Here is a 25583-nt window from a genome sequence, read left to right on the forward strand (position 1 = left end):
AGAATAAATTAAAAGCAGATATTTTTTAATTCTGCAACTTTTTCTACAACATACATATTTTTTTCCTTGATTACAGTTGAACAGAATCCAGTAAAATCATTTTCCATGCTCTAAAGTCAATTTCAGGAGAGACCTAATTTTTTTTCTTTTTTTTTTTTCTTTTTTTTAAACTAGAGAGTCCATTTTACACAACTTGTAATAAAACTATTGACATTAATATATATGTAAAACTTTACATCTAGTTAACTAAGCAGTAACTGGTCATCTGATAGCACCTGAATGGGGATCGGCTATGCCTGAAACTAAAACTAATACAGAGTGAAAACAAATTGGACTGATTCAACATTTTCAACACTCGACTGCATATAATATCATTTAAAAATAAACCCTGCCTCCCAGCACGGCCCCGTGCAGGAACCATCCCCGGCTCCTGCCCACACAGAGGGAGTGTCAGACACGGAGACTGAACGCGGTTGTGGCTTTATGGCAGATGGAGCCTTGAAAAATAAAAAAGTAAAGGAGGGGTTAAGTTGGTAGTCAAGTGCTTGTCTATAATAGCTATGTATATACCCCTCCGTGTTATACTTAAATATGTTAATCTCATATGATTAACATTTTATGTACATTTGTGTTTAATTGAATTGAGCTAAACAGTAAAACCTGTTTTACTTAATCTGTCTTTACTACCAGACTGGCTGCTCACATGTGCCTTGATTGCAAACCAGAAAAGCAGAACACAAAGCAAAACTCAATCCGTTTCTAGAAAGCTTTTTCTCCACTCGAGCCTGTTTGCAATTCAGGCTAAACATTTTTATTCCCCCCCCCCCTAATTTCAGGGCTGCCACCTTTTAACCTTTGCTGCAAAACTGCAGAGCTGGTCTTGGAGGAATTAATGTTTCTTCCTGTAGTGCCCAGAGGCCTCATAGTGCCGCTGTTGTTGAATTCTTTTTAATTAAAAGAAGGTACACAGAAAAAAAACTAAACCCAAACCACTTACCAGGGAAATTAAAAAGAAAACAGACAGTTGCTCAGAGCCCCTAAAAATCCTTGGGCTAAATTATTCGCTGTAGCTTAATTTGGTCCTTATTTAATCCTTTCACTTTAGCTACCAAATCTTATCAGTAAATGTCATTAATCAGTACTATCTTATCCAGCTAAAAATCCAATTAGGAGTTTGAAATAATTCCCATGGTTAAGACCCCAAAGCACAAAGAGATGGTGAAAACAGCATTTTGCATGTCCAGATAAAGGCTGCAATCTCACCACTGGCTGTTTTTCCAGAATTGAAAGTCAGGCTTCAATTACTGTCACACTGCTTTGCACTCCCAGGTGATGCTTCAGGGGAGGCCCAGAAGCACCAGGTTTGTGTGGTCACCTTTGTAAACCCTTTACCAGTGTTTTTGTTGTTTTCTTTTCAGAGGGATTAATTAATTTATGCTTCATGTGTGAACATGAAAGAGTTTCCTTATCATAGAATTATGGAAGGGTTTGTTTTGGAAGTGACATCAGCTGGTTCCAACCCCTGCCATGGGCAGAGACACCTTCCACTCAACCAGGTTGCTCAGAGCCCCATAAAGCCTGGCCTCTTGCTCCATCCAGTCCTGGCTCTGCCATGGATTTCCCTGGACAAGTAACAGCCTTTCTGCCTGTTGCTGCCTCATCTCTGCAAGGCCACCTCCCCACCTCACCCATGCTGTGAGGCAGCAGTGCAGGGAACCAAAGCCAACATTTCTGGTGTGAGTTGCAGAAAGAATTGGCATGAGCTGCTTGCATTAATGTTTAGAAACCCCATTGTTTTTCAAAGCCTAATTACACAGAACCCATTCTCTTTTAAAGCCTGGAATGCAGTTTTCCAGCAATCTTAATACCAAAAGGTGTGGCAGCCCCCCAAGTAGCGGTGTTTAATTTGAAACGTTTCGCTCTACTTTGTCTGGTAGACGCTGTTGTTATTCTTGGAACACACACACACACGCACACACACACACTCACACTTTTTTTTTCTCCTTTTTCCTTAAACTAAAGCTAACTTCAGTTTCTGCTTTTCACAAAGTAACCCCCTCCAGCCGTTTCTTTTAATGCCTTTCCCATAGGAAATCATCGTTTGCACGCACCAACGGGGGAAGGCCGGGCGCCTGCCCCCATCGAGTGGCAATAAAAACAGCATAGCACCGCAGTGAAGACTAAGATGTGCCAGCTTCAACATCCACCTAGATTGTGCACTTGTTCATTACAAAAGTGTCTTTGAGGCCTTTGAAAGTTCCATGGCTTGACATGTATAAAGCATTGCTCTAAATATGTGTAAACTTGCAGCTCCTTCCACGCCACGCTCGTGCGGCTCCGTTCGGTGTCCGCAGGCAGCTCTCGCTCGTGTCCGACGCCTCGCTCGGTCGCTTCTCTTTCTCTCCTGCAAGGGGAAGATTTGCCTGGCTGCTGGTTGTCCAACCCTGCTCCAGGAGCCTTCCCACTTCCTGACAGACTGCTTCTCCCACACGGCAGCACACGGGTGACGAGCCCTTTGCTACACTGGTGCTAACGAAGGGAAGAGGAGTGGAACCGATATGTGAATGCAGCTTGGCCGTGTTTGGTCGGTCGCGATGTGCTTTCCCTTGGATTTCACGTTAACGCTTTGTGCAGAAATAGATTTGAATTTATTGGCTGTATCTGTTTGTGGAAAGGTTTTTTTGGCAATTTTTATCTGTATCAAAACAACCAATACAATCCCAACCTCTCCATGTATTGGTGGGCACTCTGTGCCAGCCACAGAGATGCTGTGAGTGCAGTACTTGCCTCTGCTTTAGGTAATGCCTTTATAAACCTTGTCTGTCCAGTTCAATAGTGGCTTGCAGACAGCGATGCTGTGATACCAGCCCAGACCTTGGGTGTGTCTGCAGCACTGGGGGTTGTTTTGCTTGCGTGTAGGTGGACTCCAAGCGAAGAAGGAAATGCCATTTTGCAGGGGGTGGTCATGTCTGCCATTGAGTTAAAGAAGGGAGATGTTCTTGTAGCTAGAACTTACTGAGCAAACTCATCCTGCCAGCAGTGGTGTGGCGATCTTTGGCAGTGCAGACCTGATTGTGAGACTGACATGTCTCTGAAGTGATGGGATTTTGCTGTTTCAGAACAGATGCACTTTCAGGAAAATGGTCTCCATTTCTCAGCCTCTGTCCTGTTCTCACCCCCTTAAAACTAGTACTGTTGGCTTCAGCTCGCAGGTCATGGAACTCTTACTGCTGTTACATGCTGTGGAACACTGATCTTTGATATGAGCCTTGAAAGGCTTCCACAGTTTCAAAGGAAAACTGATTTTGAAACTCTTCAGATGGCTGCTCCTCTCCACCCGCTGCCCCATGGCTGTGGGAGGGATGGGCACCCGTCTGGCAATGGATGTGCTGCGCTCCGTCGCTGCCGTGGTGGATGTCTCAGGGCCAGTGTTCCACAAGTGTTGTCTTGAATTGCATCGTGAAAAAAGTGCTTACAGTTGAAGCTGGTGCTGGGTGACAGTGCATCTGGGTAAGGCAAATGAGAGGCAGTGAGGTGATCTCAGAATGGCATTGATGTGATTAACTTGAGGTCAGGGGTTCACACTAGAGTCCCAGGCTTGGCTTTTTCCTGCCCATACCATTGGACATCTGCTAATTCTGGATAGAGGGGAGAATCCAGGAAACAGCTATCATTGTAGTTCCTGCAGGAGAAAGGAAACTTTGTTAGGACAGCAAGTGCTCCTGGAAAGTTCAACCATGAGCATAAAACATAGTGTTATAGGGTGGAGAGGAATGCAGGATATTCACAGACCCCACTGCACTCTGCCTGTGTCTTCTTCCCCCCAACCCTGGGTACAGCAGCAGTGCTGTGCCTCTGCTCTGGCTGTGGCTCTGCCCTGTCTGAGGGCTCTGCCTGCTGTCCTGCTTGGTAGCAAGCTGGGACAAAGAGATTTTTCCATAGGATGGTCTCCAAGGAGCAAGTTCTCAGAGCAGCTCTCTCGGCCATGGGCTGTATCACTCAGTGGGAATGTGGAAGGAGGAGGGTGGTGGCACTTTCAGGTAGCACTTCTGCTCTGGGTAGAGGCTTGTGCATCACCAAGCAATCACAGAGTTACGTGGCTTTCCAGGGACTGTAGGGACTAGGGAGAGCATGCCAGGTCTGACGGGCAAAGGATCTTGTTCTGTTGTAGTAGCCTAGTCCTCATCTTGGAGTACATCTCCTGACAAACTACTGCTTCTTTTGCTGCCTGGCTTTTTCTTTGCCTGTACTGAGCAGAAGAGACAGTTCATGAGAATTTTCTTTGCTATTAAGAGCTCTGACCAGGGTCAGCTCCTGGCTTAGACTGTTGAGCTCCTTGCCAGAGGAAAGCACTCAGATCAAAATCAGGATCTTTTGAAAAGTGACTGTTACATCTGTGCAGTCATAGCCAGAATTGTTGTCTCTCCTTCACAGTTTGATTTGAACTGACTTTCAAACTAGAGATTGTTTTGAGGACAGAAGCGGGAGATGCGTTTTTTTTCTGTTTACTGAGGGATTCTCACTCCTTCCTCCACTCCCTCCGCACCTCACAGGACTGATCTCACATCTGATGCAGTTCCTGCTTCCTCTGCCCTGTTTTTCACCTGGTTTCCCTGGGATTGGTGTCTGGTGAGAGCAACCTGAGCAAGGGCACGGTCATTTGCATGTTAAAGAGCCTTTTGTTTCCATGCTCTGTGCTGGAGTACAGAGGTTTATGGGATATCTCTAGAAAGTTGGGCTTGAAATACTTGACAGATGCCAGCTGTGAATCGATGTAGATTCAAATGAGAGTGTCAGACAGCAACAGCAGTTTAATTAAAACAGAAATACTCTGAGGGTTTTTTGTTCCCTCCACCCTTCCCCCTCTGTCTTCCCACAGGAACGGGGCCAGGGTTACTCCTTGATCCATAAAACCTCTCTGCCACTGCTGCAAACAGCCTCGGCTCTGTGGCAGAGGGGGAGGAGGAAGGGGTGATGGAGCTGTGGCTGGAGCGAGGCCGGGAGCTCTGGCCAGGTCCTCTAAGCTTACCCAGCTCATCTCCCCACCACACTGCTCCCAGACTGTTCCCACAGCACTCTGCCCATGCTGCTTTCAATTGTCCCGAGCCACAGATTTGCTGCTCCCCTCTGCCCACTCTCTGTGCCCATTCAGCCTCCGCAGGGACTCAGAGCACCAAGTCTCTTTCACAGGGGAAAGTGCCACAGCCGCAGATTTGCTGAAAAGGCAGAGAGAGAGGGTTTCAAATGCTCCCAGGAGCTGAAGGAAGCCTTGCTGGCAGACAAATGGGCACACAGCTGAAGGGCTGCTCCGGCGGGACAGCGGGAGGCAAGGCACTCACACTGTGCTCACGGACTGTAGGGCACAAGAGGAAAGAACAAAACGTTCCCTTACTATACCTCTATTCATCAGTACTTTGGTGGGTTGGAGACTGAGACTCATCCATAGTGGGTGAGTTGTCTGTTGCTTCTCTGAACAAAGGAGAGCAAAAAAGGAGGAAAGAGGAGAGAGGAAATGTTAAAGAAAAGAAGTGACACAGACATTGTTACGAGCTTATTAATCCAGTGGGGAAACAAGTTGATGAATCATCTTTAGAAAAAGTTAGTGACACAAAAACACGTTGGGGATAATTGACAACTGTCAATCTATTGAGTCGTGCTGGGTGGGCCCAGCTGCTCCTGCAGTGGGGAAATCTGTGTGGTGCATCTAATGGCAGACTGTATCCACTCCTGTATGCATACATATCCACCCTGGGTGCTGTGTTCAGGCACAGAACAAGTGCTGATTTGTCTCCAATTCTTTTTGCACTGCTTGTTGTTGCAGGGCCTAAGCTATAAATCCAGATAACTTCACTTTCACCAGCTGAGAATTTGGCTTGAAGTATTTTCGTTGTGAAAGACAGGGTGTAGGTCTTATCTTGAATGGAAAACTAAGAAAAGCTGGAATTATCCAAACAGATGTCTCCACTGGATGTTCTCCAGTTTTGATTCTGATCATCATTGAGATATTTAGAAGAATTAGGATTGGAATGGAGACTAAGATTTGAGTTTAGACTCAAACCCTTAATAGTGGGAATTTCAGTGTATGGTAAAGCTAGATACCATTTTGCCTATCTTGCCATCCCTTGACTTTTTGTGAAATGGGACCAGGAACATTCTCCTGTTCTAAAGCTGGAGGCACATGCAAAGACCATGTGCTGCTGGATGTCAAATATGTGAATTTAAAATCCAGGTTTGCCCAAAGGGGTTGTGGTTATGGTTCTCCTCATCTCCAATTTAAAGTGCAGTCACAAGAAGTGCTGGAGTAAAACCAGAGGTCAAACCTGATCATAGGTGACCAGGATAATTAAAGAGCAGGAGATTTTCCAGTGGCTGCACAGTCAAATGTTTTCAAAGTCATTAGTCCCAATTCATGACTCAGGGTATCAGATCTATTTTCCTATTCAAAGGACCAGGGTATTTTTGAGGACTGTAGTGTCAGATCTAGCTGATCTCACCAAAATCTCATCCCACAATTTGGGATGTGCTGAGTTAGATGGGATCTGGAAATGACCTTTATTTCACGTGGCAGAACAGAATTTCAGGCAATTGCGAGAGAATACCCATGGGAGCTTGGAAAAAGCTGTTTGTTTACTCCTGGAACTCCCTGCTTTGCAAAGAGGTGCCAAAGAACCAAATTACTGTATTTACATGAGTAATGGCTACCTGTGTGTAATGCCTCCTTCACACAGGTGAAGCACCTTTATGTTAGTGGTAGCTGAAAAAAGATGCACTAAAAAGTCATGCAGACACATTGCTGGGGAAAACAGCTGAAAAATGAGGTTTCTGCACACACAGGTATGGCAGGCACTGACCCTTGCCTTTGCAACAAGGTGTTGGTGTGATGGCTGCTAAAGAAGAAACATCAGCTGTTTCAACATAGGAAGACTGGAGGAAGGAGAGAGTCCAAGCAAGAGGAACCTGCAAGGCTTCTTTCCCTGTGGATCTGACACTGCTTGGAGCAGTGCTGCTGGGTGTGGATGGCTCAGCCATGTCTTGGTCAGCCTAAACCAGAGTTCTATCACCACGAGAGCTCAGGTGGGAGCTCTGGAAATGCTCCATGTGGATGTAGGCTATGGAGCACCTGGAAAACATTCCCCATAGCTGTGCTTTCCCTTAGCCTGTGTGTGGGGAGCTTTTCCTCACAGGCACTGTGTGAGGTGCATTCTCTAAGCTGACCCCACGAGACTCACCCAGTCTGCCACGTGAGAATGTGGTGGGGACTGCCCGGTGGCGTGGCTGCGAGCTCGCTCGACGGCGTGGAACTCCTCTGGCTGTGAGGTAAGGCAGCTGGAAAACAACCAAGGGTGGAGAAAAACGGCTGGTGAGGTGAGAACACAAAGGTCAGGGTGGTTCAGAAGCATCAGCTGGTCAGACCGGCAGAAACATGTCTGGGAGTACTCTGTCTGAGTAAAAGCCTGGGCCAGACCTCGCCCTGTTCCTGAGTGACTGTGCTGGAACATGGCACAGGAGCACCAGCCTCTGCTGACGCTGCTGCGTGTCACAGGCTGGAACCAGCCTCAGCTCTACAGGAACATTCAGCATCCAACTGAATACAGCCACCCAGCCTCTCCTATCCTGCCTGGGACACACCACACTTCTGCCAGCACGGAAGCTTGGTTTTGCTGCTGCCTGGATTCCATGCATCCTGAACTGGAGGAGCTCAGCCTGCCAGGCTCAGCCTCCTGCTTCTAGGGGTGGTAAGAAATGCTTTGTGTCCCTAGGAGCCACGGCTGGCAGTGGTGAGAACCTGAACAAGTATACTGTTCATGTGCAAAGGAGGAAGACAGCTTTGAAGATTTCAAAAGCTACAACTTCCTTTCACTGTGCATTTGTAAAAAAGGTTTGGCTTTGCTGACAGTCCTATTAGGGACCAAAGAAAGGCTTGGCTTACTTGAATGAAGACAGAAGCAAGCTGGATTAAAAAGGGGCAGTGGTTCTTGGGGGAATTTCCCTGGTGAGGGTCCAACAAATAAATCCACCAGATCAATCTTTCCTCCTACTCAAGCCCATACAATGTTGACCCTCTGAATTTAACACATGCCTGGAAGTCTGATCCTCTTTGAAGGGCAGTGTGCAGCCCAAAAGACCTACCAGCTTGGACTGATCAGGTAAAATTATGGAAGCTTCTACCTGGCACCCCCTCTGTGCTATTAAATTCTTTAGCTGCTGCCAAATGAAACTTAAAGCGAAAAACAAATTTTAATCTGCTTCTTGGAGCTGATAGCTCCTGAGGTAAGTATCCTCCCACAGATGTGACTGGGAACAAAACCCAACCTGAACACAAAACCAATCTATCCTGCCAACTGGTCAGGCCATGCTGTGATTAGTGAGCACACTTGTGCTGCACAGGTATCACATTTAGGTTTAAAGACTCAGCTGAGTGGCAGAATGGACTGACTGACAGTGATTTTTAAGTGCTCTCACCCCAACCCCACAATTTTCCTAAACTGGTACTGTTTCCAAGGCTAACCAAAAGCTTTCCAGTGTTCAAGCATTTTCTCCTGATGCATGGAACAGAAACACCCATTAACCAAAGGGAGGAAGACAGATTTTCATAGGGACACAGGATGGTTCTAGCAGCTACTCAATTGTGTCTTGGTCCACACCTGACTCTCCTGTGAATGTTGCATCACACATAAATCAGCCTCTTCTTGGGCAGCTGTTGATGGCCCTTGAGGAGTGTGTGTCAAACTGCCTCTGACTCCACACTGGAGTTGGCAGCAAGTGTAGGGCCCCACTGGTGCCAGCATGGTGGTCACCATGGACTGGACACCATGCTGGGATGGCAGAAGGCCAGCAGCCAGCATGGGTGGACAATGCACTGCTCTGCCTGGGAGGCAGTGGCAATTGAGGTTGGAGCAACGGTGTCTCCCATGCTGAGGCTGAGGCTGAGGCATGTGGCTCAGGGTTTTAGCAAGTCCTTGATCTGTCCACACTGGCTGGACAAGCAGTGACTGATGGCCAGTAAATATTTAACCTTGGACTGTTTCACAGCACATTGTGGCCTTCTCAGTGTAATGAATTTGACTGTTTTCTTACCATTTAATATTAACAGCACCGAGGAGTGCACAGCTCTGTACACAACACAGAGGTGTAATACTGCACAAACTTTAGCACTCTAAATTTCAGGGTATTATCAGCAGAGTTATTGGAGCTGCATGGGAAAACCAAGTCTCAGCAGTGCACAAAGATGTCATTGCTCAAACATTGTCATGGGGGGTGGAGGGGGTGGGATGCCCCCACTTAACCTTTCTCATGCTTTTGGTGTTTCACTGAGGATGTATGTTCTCCTAGTCTGTGCTGAGCCCCTGCTTGCTTCATCACTGCCCTCACTGTGATTATGAACAGTGATGCTCCCCATAGTTTCATCACCTCTAGCCCTTAGCGTCATCACCCAAAACACAACTGCACTCTGAGGAAAGACCTGGCAATAACTGGGCTTTGGTCCCTCTCTGTCTTTTGAGCCAATCATTGAGAAGTTATGATTTCCATGGAAAAACATTCCCACTTGATGAATGTCTTGGATAAGGCTTGCTCCCCAGTGTTATGCCTCCAGTCTTGGTGAGCAGTGTGTGAAGGCCAGATAACAGGCTGTGTTCTGGCACCGCTCTCCAGCTGGGGTGTAATGCCTGCCACAAATCCGAGCTGCATGAGGCTCCCATCCCTCCTGCCCCTTCACCCAGGCCCAACTCTCACCTGATGTTGCTTTACACATCTGAGGCATTCTCGTGACCCGGCTGTGTGCCACAAAGGTGCTTTGAGAAGATGTGCTGTACTGGGAGCTGCTGTCCGAGGAGGTGGAGCTCGTGTGCGAGAGGCGGCTGTGCTCCTTGTGGGAGGCTGTGGACCGCTGGTACCAGAGCCGCAGCTCATCCGACACCACAGTCCTACCCGAGCCTTTCTCATGGCCCTCCCTGCCCAGAGATGGAGTCCTTATGATCTGGGAGCGCGATGGGGTGAGCCTGACTGAGTCCACTTCATCCCCATGCCAGTTCTCCTTAAACATCCCCCCTGCCGTGTAGGAGTTGGAGGTTTTGAATTGTGCTTTCACGCTGTAGTGTCCCTCCTGGTCGTTCTCCAGGCTCCGCACCACCACGGGTGTGGAGCTGCCCTCGATGTACAGGGGATATTCTTTGATCCTGTACTGGGAGGAAGGTTGGCTCTGGCTGTGCAGGTAGACACGGTGGTGTCCCGTCCCGTTCCTTGCAGCCAGGTTGGGCATACTCCCTGAATTGGAAGAGACCAGGTTGCCTGCTGATTTGTGCCTTTGCCTCTGCCGTTCTCTGGCTTTCGACGGGGAATCCTCTGCCAGGGTGGAGTAGTTGGGATTCATCTGAGCAGGGTAGTAGTGCTCCGAGCTGGAATGGCTGGTGCAGGAAGAGCAGTCGTCCATGGGGTCAGAGCCGTTACTGCTACGAGTCCTTGGGGTGTAGAAATCAGGGCTCCCTGTCTCATTTTCTGAGCCGAGGAGCTTTCCTTGTGACTCCAAACTGGAGCTCCGGTGTCTAAAGTGCTGAGCTAAGCTGTGCAGTCTGGTTGGGCTGATATCTACTGACCTGCGGGCACCAGGGAAAAAAGCAGGCTGTAAGTCAACAGGTTAAATCACTCCCCATCCCTGTCTGCACACACAGTCAGCAAAGGAATCTGAGGGCACTGAAAACCTGAACCCCTCCAGCACTGCTTGGGGCTGCTGCCTGCAATGCAATCTGCTTCCCTGCTGCAGGGCTTGAGGTGATTAGGTCCTGTTCCTGTTCCTCTCCAGTTCCTTGGTGGTGACATTCAGTCTGCAGCACCATGAGGGACATAAACCCCTGCCCAATCCAGTTCCTCTGTGGCCTGTCACCCTGGGGAAAAGCCCAGTCTGAAGGGTAAAGCCTGGAACCTCAAGCCCTGGCTTTGCTGGTTCATCTCTCTCGTGGCAAACCTGTTTGGATCAGAACTGTTCCTGTGCTACCAGGTTCATCTCGTGCCACCCTGCAAATCCTAAAACCTCACAGGCCACAAAGGTGGTGAAATTCCATTACAAGTGGTCCATGCAAGTCCTGCACAGGTACAATCTACCTGGTGAGAGACAAACTCTGTCTTACATAGCCCTGAATGTTGTGATTTCTCCACTGGTCATGGAAAAAGTCACCCCTTCACCAAGTCAAGCAGCTTGGTGTTACTGGGGCCCAGCCACGAGTAACACGTGTAGGACTCTCAGTGGATGACAGCCCTTCAGGCAACTACCCCAAATCACAGTTTACAAGGCTTGATTCATGGCCAAGTCTGGGAGGTCTCTATTCACCCTGACTGTTTGAAGAGCTCCACCCATCCATTCAAGAGCAGAAACACACATCTACATGATGGATGGCTAAGACCAGGGCATGCAGCTCATGAATGAGCTACAGATTGAGCAATGGTTGTTTCAAACACCCAAATGGCCCCTACCCAGTCAAGGCCACTTCTCAAGCCTTGTGCCAGGCTCATTTCTCATACAGCTTAGCTCCAGTGTTAACAGACATTGCACCATTAAAAGGTACTGTCAGCCAAAAGTTTGTAGCAAACTTAACCCAGGGCTTTAATGCCTTGTATCATCTCTGCCTGAGGCTGATGTGTTGGCATGACTCTTGATTTATTCTGAGCTAAATGATGGTAGCACTTCCCCTTAGGGCAGGACACCAACTAGCAACAGCTCTGGCTCAGGTTTGCTCCCTGCAGTGTCCATGGATTTTGTCACAAAAGCAAAGAGCAATGAAGCTGAACAGTTTGTAAAAATCCTGCTGAAAATTGCAGTCAAGTTCAGCCCCACACACCAAATCACCTCCCTTACACACTTCAGCTCTTTCCTCTGTCAACCCTGGGCTAAATTCCACTGCCACCTGGGTCCCTGGCTGGATTGCTTTATACAAGCTCTTGATCTCCAAGTGTAACATCACACACATGCAAACATTTCCACATAAGATCACACACTTGCAAACATTTTATCCATGAGGGAAAATTAACACTATTCAACATTTTGTATCAGACAGGAAGCAACATGTTCTTTCCAGCTGGATCCATGGAGGAATTTACTGCAGAATTTAGCAGTAGCACCACATGTGTTTTAAAAGCAGCTTGTAGAACCTATAAACAGTCCCTGAGATGAAAGGTCCCAGCATAAGAAAAACTTGATCACTTCAAGGGAGGGATGAGGGGCAGGATCGTGTTTATCTGAAGGGATTTCAGGATGTCAGTTCAGGAGAGATTCTCCACTGGCATGAGTACATGAGCCTCTTATGTGAATAGGACCGGTTTGTGTCCTTTCCTGAACTGGGAATTAATTCATACCCTGAGGGAAGGATAAAGCAAGAAAACTTTATTTCAGGGTGAGCAAGGTGAGGCTGGAGCCAGGAAGGCTTACCTCGTGGAGTGGACGTAGTGCGGACTGCGTACCCGTAGATCCGGCGTCGACGGCATGCTGGACTGGGAATTCCAGTGGGGAAGGCTCCGGATGGGGCTGTTCTGCAGAGAGCTGCTCCCTCCCGCCTCGGCACAGCTCCCGGTGCTGGGGAACCGCTTGTGACTGCTGCAGAGGAAACACCCTGCTTCAGCTCTTCCACAGGAATTTGGGGAAGTGGCTCCCACGCATCTTTCCAGATCTCAGGCACGTGCCTGGGATCTTGTGGGGGTGAGTGGGAGTTGGGTCAGCTGCTGCTTTGAGCTTGTGTCCCAGGACTTGTGCTTCCACAATGCCAGAGGTCAAGGCCAAGCCTTGTCAAAGCCCTCAGATCATACACCATCCTTCCCTTGTAAGTGTTTTGTAGAATAACACTGAGATACCAAACAGCAATCATGTGGCTGTAGCCTATTTTTATGATTTGCCTCTTGGCCAAAACACTCCTTTTAGTAAGGGACTGCATCATAAGTTTTGAAAGGGCTCCCACCTGTCCCTTGTGAAAGCAGGGAATATCTCTGTGATGGAACTTCAAGAGAGCTGGCTCACCTGGAATGGCTGTGCGAGGAGCGTTTCTTGACCTTCTCATAGGGCTCATCCAGGGATGACTCGCTCCACATCTTGGGTTTGATGGGTGACTTGTCGTAGTCGTTGCGGTGGAAATGCATCTGGCGGAGTCCTTCCAGCGACTGCGGAGGGGGCGGCCGGTTGTGCAGCGGCGGCCGGGGCGGGAGCCCTTTGTGTGGGGACTGCAGAGGGGAGATTGTGCTGGTGACCTGAGAGTCCTCTGTGAAGAGAAGGGAGAGAGGTGATGGCTGTGTGCCACCTCCAACAGCAGTAAAACCCTGAGAGACCCTGTCACACCTCCAGAGCCTGCTTCCTTACCCCATTTCCCCTGGCTGTGTTCAGGGGCAACCTGAAGACCCAACTTTCAGAAGTGCACTGGCTGACATTCCCCTTTCGGGACAGAATGGCCAGCAAGACTGTTTGATGCATTAAAACAACTGAAACTTAAGGGATAACAAGGGGGCATTTTGAGACTATCCTTAGATAGTCTTATATATAATTCAGAGAGATAATTCAGAGCAGTAACCACAGCAATACTCGCTGCTCCAGGCCTGATGTCTGACTACAAGGTGGAGCCAGGGGAAACCAAGTGTTTTTGCTCCTGGGATGTGTTGAGTGGACAATTACACATAACAGTAATTCTATTTTGAGTGTCAATCAGGAGTTCACACATCCCTCCCTGCTCTCTAGAACATACAGCAGCCAACATACCATCCTCGAGAACAAGGGCATCTGAGAGGGAGCTGTCTTCACTGGCAATGTTTCCTTCTGAAGAGAAGAAAATACAGAGATGGTAAAATGGTACCAAGAATTGCAGTGACTGATTGCTGAACTGCACCCATGATCTTTGTCCACTAAGTGTTAGCCTTGAGCAGTCACCCACATCTTCCTCCTCACAAAGAGCAAATGCCAAAATTCCTATGAACAACTAACTCAGCCCACTCTCAGTCTGGAAGGGCAGAGCTGCAGTCGGGTCTCTCAATAGCAAGCTGCTTTTCAAGGAGCTGCTAACTCTTTTCAATAATTGAGGATTAAGACTGAGTCACAACAGAGAGCTGAGATCCCCAGAGGATGCAAAATGGCACAGTGCCATTAGTGAGATTTACATCTCAGTCCTTAAGGACTCTGCGTTTGATCCACCTTCTTAAAATGATCATCCTGGTGCTAACTAAAGGCTCACACTAAGTACCGGTTCTGTGGAACTCAAATAAATGTTTTCTGAGCATCCTCTGCAGCAGCAGGAAAAGCTCTCAGGCCCTTGGCATGCACATGTTTGAGCTGCCTCCCCCAGCCTGTGTCCTCATGGCTGTTATCCCTGACTGCAGTGCAACTTGGTACCCAGGTCACAAATACAGCAGCTCTAATCTCAGTTCCTGCCACAAAGGCACAGAGAAAAGCTCTGCAAGTCAAAGGGAAAGGGAAAAATCCGCAAGGGAGAAAGAACCACAGCAGAAAGTTAATAGATTTCATGAAAAACCAATCAACAACCCAGTAAACCATAAAGTGCCCTGAGAATTACATTGTTAAAAAAAAAAAAGAAAAAAAAAGAAAAAAAAAGGAAAAGAAGTATTTGAACACAGCAGTGACACTGCTCCCACTTTGATTTTACAGATGCCTTTGAGCTAGAGAGCTCACCTCAATCTGCTAACATTAATTACATTTGTACTGCACTGCTCTGGAGGAGACACCAAGAGAGCAATTTTATAGGTGAATAAAGGAGTCACAACCTCCTCTCCTGACACCCTGATCATCCATGGCACAACATGGCTTTGCTGCTATGAGCCAGCACATCCCTAATGCACTGCACCCTCTGACGGCACCCCTGGGGTCCTCCAGGCAGGACAGGGAAGAGGAGGGAGGGGAAATCTACATCTCAGGGCAAGAACTTCGCTCTCTGCCCTCCACAGACCCGCTGCAATGCTGTGTGCAGTAAGTCCTACTTACCATCTATGATCAGGGAGGCTCTCTGGGTTGGTTTCTTCCCAGATTTGATGCGATACTCATTGATGGCATTCTCAATCTCCTGCAGTTTCTTCAGGGCATTCAGGTAGGATGTCTTCCTCTGCTTCTTCAGCTTTTTGCTGACGTTCGGGTCACTTGCCAGGCGCCGCGCAGCCTCCGTGATCTGGGACTGAATGGCAAATTCCCTCTCCAGGCGCTCCAGCTCTGCCTCCTGGTGAAAGGCAAGTGGGTTCTGGTTAACACCAAACTCTCCGAGCTCAGCTACAGGGAAGCTCTTCTGAACCTGACTGGCGGCCTCCAACAAAGGCTTCCCATCAGGAAAGCATCCACAGTCATGCTGCTGTCCTCATCTCACCCTCACCTGCTCACACAAGTGCCTGGAAGCACAGCTGGTGGAAGGGATGATCCATACCAGGAGGACATGTGTGCTCCAGCCCTAACCTTGATGTGCTGTTTGACTTTTCATGTAGTTCAATATGGTCAAGCTCAATGGTGCTCTAGTGCTGACACATTCATCCCTTTACACCCATCTACGGGTCACATCTGCCTCCCACCTGCTCTTCTCTGTTTCCTATCTTCCTATTTAAGCCCCATTTGATATCCCTGCTACATATTGATGCAAAGCCACAGCTTTAACCTTCTTGACAGGTTTGCCTGGCACCCACCAAACACTTTGGGGTAAAACAGGGCAAAGATGGGCTAACTCCTCCCCAGTGTATGGATATCAAAATCCAGGGGTGAGTATGAGCTGAAGTCATTATGGGCTGCTGCGACTGACGGCACTAGAAAATGGTCTCCTTGAGTTACCAGCCAGGAGGGCGATCTCAGAGCCAGCAGTGTGTAACAGCAAGCTCTCTGTATGCCAGAAAGAACCCAACATCAGCCCTTGCAGGATCTCAGCTGAGTTTTTAAATGCAGCCAGGTGTATCCTGGAAGCTACCTATCCATTTTTGGTTATCTTCCAAAGTCAAGGGATTTAGGCCAATTTATGCCGATGCATAAGCTGATACAGAGCTTCCCAGTCTGCACCAGGACCCCAAGCTGCGAGCTTCAAAGGGCCTTGTTAATCTGCAATGGATCTGGCTACCTCCCCCAGATCAATGGAATTAGTCTGCTAGAAAGAGGAACCCAGTACATTGCAAATTAGGGAAAAAAATTACAAGCTTTTCTACTTTTAGTGAACGGTGAGACAGCCATATATTCATGGAGATCCCCGTTACGCAAATTCAAATCCTTTCTTTGTTCAGCAGCAGTGTAAGAACTGATGCTGTGGGATTTAATCAGACTGAAGTTGTTCTCTGAAGTTTTTATTCTGGGCTTCTGGCTTTAAAAATATACCTTTGCTATCAGTGGTGAGTCAGCATTGCCTTAAAACTATAATTATCATTTCCCTTGCTTCACTGAAGACTGAACCCACCCTCTGTCTTTCTAACAGATCCCTTTTTGCTTTGAAGACTTCATAAGCTCTGTTAGTGCCAGACTTATTAAAAGTGAGCTTAACACCATGGAGTTTTAGGCCTGGATTCATCATCTTCTGGTAAAAGCCTTCCCAGAGTCAGGAATTACAGACCAGGTAAAGGTGAGTACCAAGAAAAAAACCAAGGACCCTTCCCTGCAAGTCTTGCTCTGACAAAGGTCTTGCTAAAGGTATGGTGAGTTTGTTGTGAGCTGTCATTTCAGACCAACATAGATTCAGTTCTAAATCATTCGGTATATCCTAGGAAAAACATATTAATTTTCCTCCTGTCCATAATTGTCTATTTTCCTCCAGTGAGGCCCCTAATAAATAAAGCCCTAGGAAATGAGAGCTATCATTTGCCTTCAGATGGAAATGCCTTGCTTCAGGTCCTTGTCATAGCTGGTAATTTCAGTCCTGGATTTACATGGTTGAGGGAGTATTTTACCTTTTGTTTTAAATTGATTTTCCAGTGTTTGCACTTGCTGAAAAGTCCATGAAAACCACCGCTTGCCTCTGTAAATGCTTTCAAACTGGCAGCCAAACACAGCTCAACGTTATTCTTCGAGAATAGAAATTTATGGTTTTCAACAGCCTTAAAAGTTGACAGACGAAGGCAGAGGTAGAGGAAAGCTGAGTCAGCGTGTTTGGATTGCTGGTGCCAGAAGGCAGAGTGCCTACACTGGGGAGGAGCTGCTTTACCTTCCTGCTCTCCCCACCTAACCCTGCCACTGGAGTAAGGAGATTCCTCACCCGCTGGCCCCAAAAGCTGCCCTGTAGCAATAGGAGCTGGGGAAGCTGGAGATCAGGTTATAGCTGAGCAGCCAACAGACTGCAGGGGTTTTAGGAGTAATTCAGCTAAGACATGCTTCCCTTTGAAAAGCTTAATTAAATGTGCTAGTTCATGAATATTTGACTGTGGTGGAATTCCTCTCCCAGGCTCCATTGAGAACAAAACTAAAGAGCTCCAGCTGTTTATTTTTTCAGCAGAAGGAAAATGCCAACAAAACGACAAACAGTTAATTCCCTGGCTGAGCTGAGCCTTAAACCACACAGTCACACCAGCTTCAGTCTCTCCTCCTACAAAAATAAAAAGGAAACTCAAGACTGGAATATACACAAGTGTCTTGAGACAAATGTGCCTCCACAGACAATAGTTGTTCTGTGAATCCGGTCCCGCCTTACAGCTGCTGCAGGCCTGTTTTCACAGCCACGGTTCAGGGCACTGACCCAGCACATTGTGGGAGCAAGCAAGGGAACAAACACTCCCTGGCAAACTTAGAAAAATGTAACTCCAGCTCCCCTTAGGTAGGGATGAAGGCTCTTTTGTTTAAGGACTGAGGAGCAAAATGCTTTTATCTCACTATGGCAGGGCTGAGATGGATAATGGTGATGCTTTTCTCCCTGGTTAGAGGGGGCCTGAATTTGGATTGCTACTGGAATGGACAGCAAGTGGCTTTTTGCAAAAACAAGACAGGCAGAAGCAGGGCTCAGATGGCTTGGGGGCTCCTGTTATGCTCCCTGCTCACACAAATCACTGCATTTTGTCACCAGAGCACTTGCATTGCCATGGTGCAGTTGGTCACCCAGGCTATTACTGTTACCTAGAGCAAAGCTAGGGCTGCACCTCAAGCATTTCACCTTTACTCCAAGTCTGAAGGAAAGTCACCAACTCTCTCACTGCTTCCTCATTCCGATGGATATAAGAAAACCCCCAAACAAATGGGCACTGTGACCAAATACAGTAATTTAAAGCAAAAACAACCATAGGATTGATGGTTCCTGTGTGATGCTCAGTAGACATATTACAGACCTGAGATGGGGATATGGGTCTGGAAAGGAAGGGCAGAGCCTCACCTCTCCCTTAGGAAGGATTTTCTGCTCGTCCAGTTTAAAGGCAGTTCCTATTCTTCTCCTTACAATAGGTGGCTCCTCCCCAGGATCCAGGGGGTATTCTCGTGGCAGCTTTCCTGTGAGCTCCTGTCAGGAGAAAATGCTGTTAGTGCTCTGGGAAATCCTGCAGCAGAGCAAAGCACAACACTGCTCTTGTGCGACCCTAAAATGACAGGTGTTCATTAACAACATATCCAGTTCGGCCAGCTGATAAACACAGAGGGGAGCACCCAGCCCTGCAAACTCAGAACCTGACACTGAGGGTGGGGACCTTTTCACTAAGCCTGTGCATGAATACTGATCTTTGTGGCCTGCCCTGGGCAGGTCTGTAAGTGGTGCCCATCCCTAGGGCGTTAGGGCCTGAGGCTGAGCAGGCTGCAGCACACAAGCTTTCATCTCTGCTGCAGGGTGAGCAGGAACCAAGAGCTCCTATCTGCTGAGCTACTTCTGAGAGGGGCAAGCAGACCCGAGAGCCTTCCTGCAGGATGTAGGTCTGCTGAGTCAGAAAGCCACAATGGTAACAGCCGTGCAGGTTATGACCTGCACAGAAAAACATTCCCACCTGATTCATGATGTGTCTGAGAAGAATGCAGTGGAAATGGCCACTAAAAGCAGTGCCTGGTACCTCATTACCTGTCTGATAACACTTCATGTATTAGAGTGCCTTCCAAACCCCAGTGATGTCATGGGCAGCTCTGCAGCAATTATTAGCTGATACTCTATCAGATTGATGGGGTTATTTGCAAAGATTTGTTCAAAATCTAAAGCAAGCCCTACAGAATATGTGGGAAATTTCACATATTGTGGAATATGTGGAACACAGGAAGCAGCAAGCACCACTACTGATGTTAATACTGTGGGACTCTTTCCCCAGACTACACAATACAGGCACACATATCTGAAGGCATTCAACTGCCTACAGAAAATCCAGGAGCCTGACTACCAGCACAGCCCCATCTCCTTGTACTCAGAAGTTTCCCCGTGAAGGACAAAAGGCTTTTGTGTTCCTTAGCATCAGCCTTGAGAGGATCCAGCTGGCAGAGTAACCTAAATCATCTGAATCCCAAAGAACAGCAGCTGACCTTAATGCGAGTGTGGGTGCATAGCCCAGACCCTGCCTGCCCTGGCCTCTCCCCCACTCCCTAATGGGGTTTTTTCTTTCTACTCTTTTCAGGTCACTAGGAAACAAGGACCCAGCCTTTTCAATTTTTTCCCTTTAAGCAATTCCCAGCAAAATGGGTTTGCAACAGAGCTCTGTGTTGATGTGCACAGCCCCCTATTGAGAGAGGCATGGCTGCAGTGTCTCAGAGTCCCACTCTGCACTGCCTCTCGAGCCCTGTGGGGTTATTTCAGTTTTTCTTTCAAAGTGTGTTCTTTCTACTGAGATGTGGCTCTAAGAACTGCACTGAGACACAGATTCCTGTATCCTATCCCGAGGGTAACAGGGATATTTTCTTTATAACTCCTAATGTAATATGAAGTAGAGCAGTAGGGAAAGCGTTAATCTTCTGTAAAATCTGTGAAGATCAGAGCAGGACAAAATGAATGTGGGCTACCATGCTGCTTCCACAAGCTAAAAAGTATTCAAAGGCACGATCATGAAACGGAATCTAAATTAATAAGTAACTGGAGTAGTGATGGCCTGAAGTAACCTGATGCCAGTGTTATGAATGGTTCTGGCCATGCTTTATTAATTATGCTCCCACTTTTAACCCTTTTTTTATCTCTTGGCTTGCCACCTTCTCCCTCTGTTTTGGCCATTCCCATGCCAAAGCAAAAAGGAAGAAGGGCAGCCTGAGAGGAAGCTTTCAACTACCAGCTGCTGATGGATGAGTTGTAGGGTTGCGAGATGGGGTCAGATTCCAAGTGTCCATTAACTGCCTCTCTCAAATCTCCCACAGAAAGCACAAACACTTTCTACCAGCTCTTAGGGTGCTGACAGATGGGCTCTGGTCAGCCTTGCTGCCGCACATTAAGGAGTTATTGCTCCTTATCCCCAGCTCAATGCCCCAGTGGGAGCTTTTGCCTGCAACCCACTTGCTCCTGAAGTGCCTGAGGCTGCACTAAAAACAGGGCTGGAGTGAAGGGGAAGGGCACTGTGCTGTGAGCTCCTGCAGCTGTGCCACAGGCACATCTTCCCCTGCATCCGGTGCTGATGCAAGGATTAGTCATTGGCAGTCAGGCAGGGTTAGCTTAGGGTAGTAAATTCCTCCAGGACAAGTACAGCCTCCAGACCCTGACTGTCAGCCCCTGAAGAGCTGTGATTTCTTCCTGTGGATGATCTCAGCTCAATGGACTTAAGAGATTGGATCTGGTCCTGTGACGTTTTTCAGCACAAGCTGTTTGCTGAAATCAACCAGGACTTCTCAGGTGGAAGGGATTACTGCCATGGAATAAAGAACAGGGGCAGCAGAGATTTCTCCTGACATTCTTTGTTGAGAGGTATTTTCCCCAACTTGTTCTTTCTGGCGTTAAAACGACACATTATTTGAAACAAAGTGCAATGAGACTTGAGTCAGGGACCCATTTCTCCCAGTTTTGTCAAAGGTGCACATACACATCAAATATTAAGCAAGGAAGATCTCTGTGCACTGTCTGCAGGCAGCTTTCTTTTGGGTTACACATCATGACTGATTGTTAAATTCAGATACTCAGACCTGGTAAACATAGGAGGATTACTGATCCTGCTGCTAATCTCCACACACAGCTGCAGCAGGGCTGTGATTTCCCCAAACATTAAACTGATCTTTAAACGGTCTCCTATGTACACCAAAATGAACTGGCAGGTGAGTGGGAAGGTTATGAGCTCCTGAGTTGCCCTGCATGTCCTAGGATGACCACAGTGTTCCCTCTTTGCAAGGTCTGCCACCACACCACACTTCCCAGCAGTGCCAGAGCTGACTGGATGAAGGCAATCTACATGGAGCAGATGAGATCTTGTGTGCTGTAAGGAAGAGTATGCTTGGAGCAGAAAAACATGTAAAGTTGGGCCTGCTCCCAAAAGAAAGTGTGCCAGCCTGGGTTTTTTTTTGCTAATGGAGACAAAGGTATTTGAGAAGTGATGACCAGCACTTAGGACAGCCTTCCTACGCTGACCAGGTAGAGGCATAGTCCCACCAAAGTCAGTAAGAAGCCTTACTTAATGCAACTTATTAGACACAATTTCAAACAGCAGACATGGATGCTGAGCTCCCTCCTAGCCCCAAGGCAACTGGGTACCCAGCTGATGTGGGGTCCCCTTCTTTGGGGGAAAAAAGACATTGCCATCTGGAGGTGGACATTGCCATCTGGAGTTGAAACAGCTGGATCTCCCTGAGGCCGTTGCACAGGGAGTTTTGTAAGAGGTGACGGTGGAGGGAATCTCTTCTCCTGACCCCACCCCACCTCCAAACAAGGAGCATGCTATAACAAAACAAGCAACAAAGCATTCCAGGTTATAAAATGTCCATTGCCTACCGCTTCCCGCAGGCACAGTTTCTTCAGCTCTTCCAAACGTTGGCGCAGTGTCTCTTCCAAAGCTTCTTGCCTGGACTTCAGTGCAGCCAGCATATCTTTCTTGGCAGACTGAGAACTGTCTGACTCTTGGGAACCTGTCAATAAACAATGATTTCACTAGGCCAGCTGACAGCACAATACACATCTGGAGTGCTTGTAATTTTACCAAAGCCTGAATGCAGTCCTTCCAAGAAGAAATTGGACTATGACATGAAGCAGGTGCTACCCAGTCATGTTTGTTTACAGCAAATCCTTAATGTTGTTTAAGCTAATAGTCAGAGATTGGACAGTAGAGAACACAAAGACATTTGTAATCATCTGGAAAAATAAAAGCAGCAAAATTATTCACCTAAACATCTTAGAAAAATTCAATACATACAATTCCACATTAAAGTTCCCAATGGCAAATAACAGTACAGTTTTGAAAGCCCTGGAGAGGCATCTTTTGGAAATTAAGCCTAGGAGAAACCATTTGACAACACAGCCTACTTCTTAAGAACTGCAATTATCCTAGTAGCAAACATGTAATTCAATCCACTTATGGGCCCTGTTCTATGAAAAACTGTAATGGAACAAAATTACCTAACAAGATTCCTGTAAAATACACCAAAAAACCCCAACCATAGCTCCTTCTGGGATAGTAGTTGTTTCTTGTGAAGATGTAGGTCGAGATATTTAAACTGGATGTCCAAATGGCTTGGCTTTTCAAGTGGCAATTACCCAGCAACTCCCACTAAAGTAAGTCTGTGCATTCAGTCAGACTCTGTTGCTTGGGTGTCATGACAACATTTGTAATTTCAGCTCTTCAGGGGAACTTCTGGATGAAGTAACCTCATCCTTTGTCACTGTGTTCCCCACCCCCCCCCCCATCCAATAAAGGATGTATATTCTCCTTTTGCCTCCTTTTTCTGCTGATGTATCATTAGAAACATTTTTTACAGCAGTGGCCTGTCCCCTGCCCCTCTTGAACAATGGCACAGACAAAGCAGACCTTTATTATCTGCAAGAGTCAGACACAACAGGATGCTACATGGAATTTTCTGTGCACCTGTCATCAGATGGGGGCTAGATGAGGCTTCATTTGCACCTTGGCCTCCAAGCTTTCAGTGAAAACACTCAGCCCAAGGAGGTTGAAAAAGCTGTTATTTCACAGAACTTTGGAAGGAACCTGGGAACAATTCTTTGTTTTGGCAGCAAAACAGTGAAATTTGTGTTTTCAGCTTCATCTTTCATTGCAACTATTCCAGCAGACCATTAAAGCTAAACTGAAAGAAGATTGAGGCAAAAATTGCCACAAAACAGCTCTGCATTGGCCCAGGGGGAGCAGAGAATCTCACAGATCTTTTCCACCAATATTTTCTGCAGTTTTCATAGAGGAAAATAGCTGGCATTTTTTCAATGAAACACCACTCTGCTTCCTTACACCTTTTACTGGGCTGTCTTGAAGTGAGCGTGGTGGTAGAGGTCTCTCTAAAGGTCAGCCAGGCTGAGCATTATCAGACAAAGCAGAAGAACCTCATGGTAAGATGCTTGTTTAATTGCTGTAGTCAACCTCCTTTTATTTGTTTTTGCCTTTGTAAAGCAACAAAACTCAACTCTGCAGACATGTCTGTGCTGGAAGAACCTGATGGGACCTTCTAGAGGAGCTTTGTATTTGCACTGGCAGGGAAGCTCCTCTTCAGCACTTTGTAATTCTTAATAGTAACCCTAGTGCGCAGTTACTAGCACAACTGAACTGCTGAACTTCTTCACAGACTTGTCAACAAACTGCAGAGTCCCGGTAAAAAGCTGCTCATGATTCCAGCAGATGTTTCGAACCTTTTTCTTTTTTCTTTTATGACAACTTTAATGACCTATGTTTTCCTTTCAACTGCTCTTCCTCTTTCCTTCCTCTGTCTGCTCCAGACCTCCACGCCAGCCTCGGATTTATTTTTAAAAGCTACTCCTTTTTGCTTTGTGGGTTGCCACAGCAGCTACACAGAAGCATTTAAAAGCATATGAACAGCCTGGCCAGACACCTGTGCTGATTTGGGATATGCCCACAAGAAGGAAACAAAAGGCTTCTGGCTGAGCTGGTACAGACCCAAATCCAGCACAGACAGTTCACAGCATCTGCTCCAGCTGTGCTTTCCCTGTATGAGAACCATGCTGGTCTCAACCCTGATGCCATTGGTGCACATTTTGTCCACTGAGTGCGCATTTTGACATCTTTTTCATCTGTCCCCCACAAAAAGCAGAGAAACTGGAGGAGACTGGGAAATGCACTGTCACATTCTGAGAGAAGCAATGGGATTACTGCTGAAACCAAAGTCATCCACTCACTGGCACTAATGTTTGTTTTTAAATTTTTATTTAAAAGCAGAATAATTTTGGAGTGTATTATTAGATTTTTATTGGCTGAATACTCTGCTTGTTCTCACAGGTGAAAAGCAAATGGAAACTTGATCAGTCAAGGGAACCACACCTGTATGAGATGACTGTAAATGAGCAGAGAACAGTGCTTTGTATTGCTGGGTGCCTAAAGCTTCCATTAGGGGCTCTTTATTTATAAATACGTATCAATCCTGCCTTGAATAAGGCTGTGATCTCAGATCCACTTCTAAACCCAGTGGCAATTGACCCAAAAATGTCAGGACAAATCAAAATACCACAAAAATAACCAAGAAATAATCAAAGACTAGCGCAAACAAAACCAATCAAGCAGATACTACCTTAAATCAGCCTTATTAGATATGGTCACTGAGTCATGGCTGCCCAGTGCCTTCCAAAAGGGATCATCAACAGAGAAAAATCAGTCCTGAAACATCAGTCCTAACACAAGAGACTCCTGCTGCAACTGAATTGGTTGACTGGAAGGTTTTCTCAGGTGTTTTATGTCCCACAATTAGGGTTAATTCCTAATGCAGTAAATGAGAGAAATGTTGCTGAAATGTGTAATTATCCTGTACAGCATCTGAACCTTTTCGTGAAAATTATTATTCAGCCTCCTTCCCATTTGCAGTGCAAAGATTTACCAAACTCTGCATTTTAGCACACACTTCTGCAGAACCATTTGAAGTCCCTAAAAGAAAAAGGGCTGTGAAAATACACCAGGTAGCAGGCACAGGGCCTTCTCTCTGGTGGGCACCAGGAACCTGCTGAACTGGGGGCTGTTTTCATATGTATGTGCCCTTTCTTCCTTTATCATACAGGATGGGACACAGGTCTTGGCGACCTAAACGTTCACTTAATACCCTACTAATCTGTGGAAACAATACTCATCTTCTGACTCTCTGTCCAACTCGCTTCTCCAGCAGAATTAATGGCTGAACTTCACCAATGCTAACAGGCTGGGCTCTGCTCACTTCAGTACTGGTGAGGTCAGGACAGTCTTGGTGATGTTGATGGGGACATGTAGCATGTAAGTCACACCACCAAGGGATCTGACCAAGTGTTATGCAGGTACAGGACTGCTGGGGTCCAAGACAAGCTTGGATTTAAAGCCTGTCAAAGGGATGAGACCAGACACCACTTTGGAGAAAAAAGCCCTACCAATCACTCGTTGCTTGTGCCTGTTTCCCCCACCTATTGTAGAAGAGTGGAGTCAGCTTGGAAAAGAGATAAATGAGGATGAAAACAAGCAGGGAGGACAGATGGGAGGCTGAAGAGCAGAGGGAGTCAAAGTCTTGGTGACACCAACTCCGAGGGGAGAGGAGATGCAACACAGTGGCTGAGTAGCAGCAGCAAAGCAAAACTATCCAGGCATCTCTTCCTTCT

The 25583-nt window shown here is 47.0% G+C and overlaps 1 protein-coding gene across 7 annotated transcripts in view; it reads right to left on the minus strand.

The window, feature by feature from the left end:
* Positions 1-820: 820 nt before the first annotated feature.
* The window catches only part of FRMD4A (FERM domain containing 4A), a 355196-nt gene continuing 330433 nt past the window's right edge, over positions 821-25583 (minus strand). For 6 of the 7 annotated variants that reach the window (XM_085083045.1, XM_085083053.1, XM_085083062.1 and 3 more), the window contains 9 exons: positions 21789-21922; positions 18297-18419; positions 14966-15194; positions 13733-13789; positions 13004-13241; positions 12422-12586; positions 9736-10595; positions 7230-7326; positions 821-3682 (listed from right to left, as the gene is read on the minus strand). In XM_085083045.1, coding sequence (XP_084939171.1) covers positions 3580-3682; positions 7230-7326; positions 9736-10595; positions 12422-12586; positions 13004-13241; positions 13733-13789; positions 14966-15194; positions 18297-18419; positions 21789-21922 — 2006 coding nt within the window. In that variant the 3' untranslated portion in view covers positions 821-3579. Of the gene's footprint in view, positions 3683-5397; positions 5470-7229; positions 7327-9735; positions 10596-12421; positions 12587-13003; positions 13242-13732; positions 13790-14965; positions 15195-18296; positions 18420-21788; positions 21923-25583 lie in introns of all 7 variants that reach the window. The other variant, XM_085083028.1, reaches the window with a different exon arrangement.

The sequence above is a fragment of the Lichenostomus cassidix genome, chromosome 1Aa (assembly GCF_008360975.1).
Source record: "Lichenostomus cassidix isolate B80296 chromosome 1Aa, HeHo_3.0, whole genome shotgun sequence".
NCBI classification, from domain to species: Eukaryota; Metazoa; Chordata; class Aves; order Passeriformes; family Meliphagidae; genus Lichenostomus; species Lichenostomus cassidix.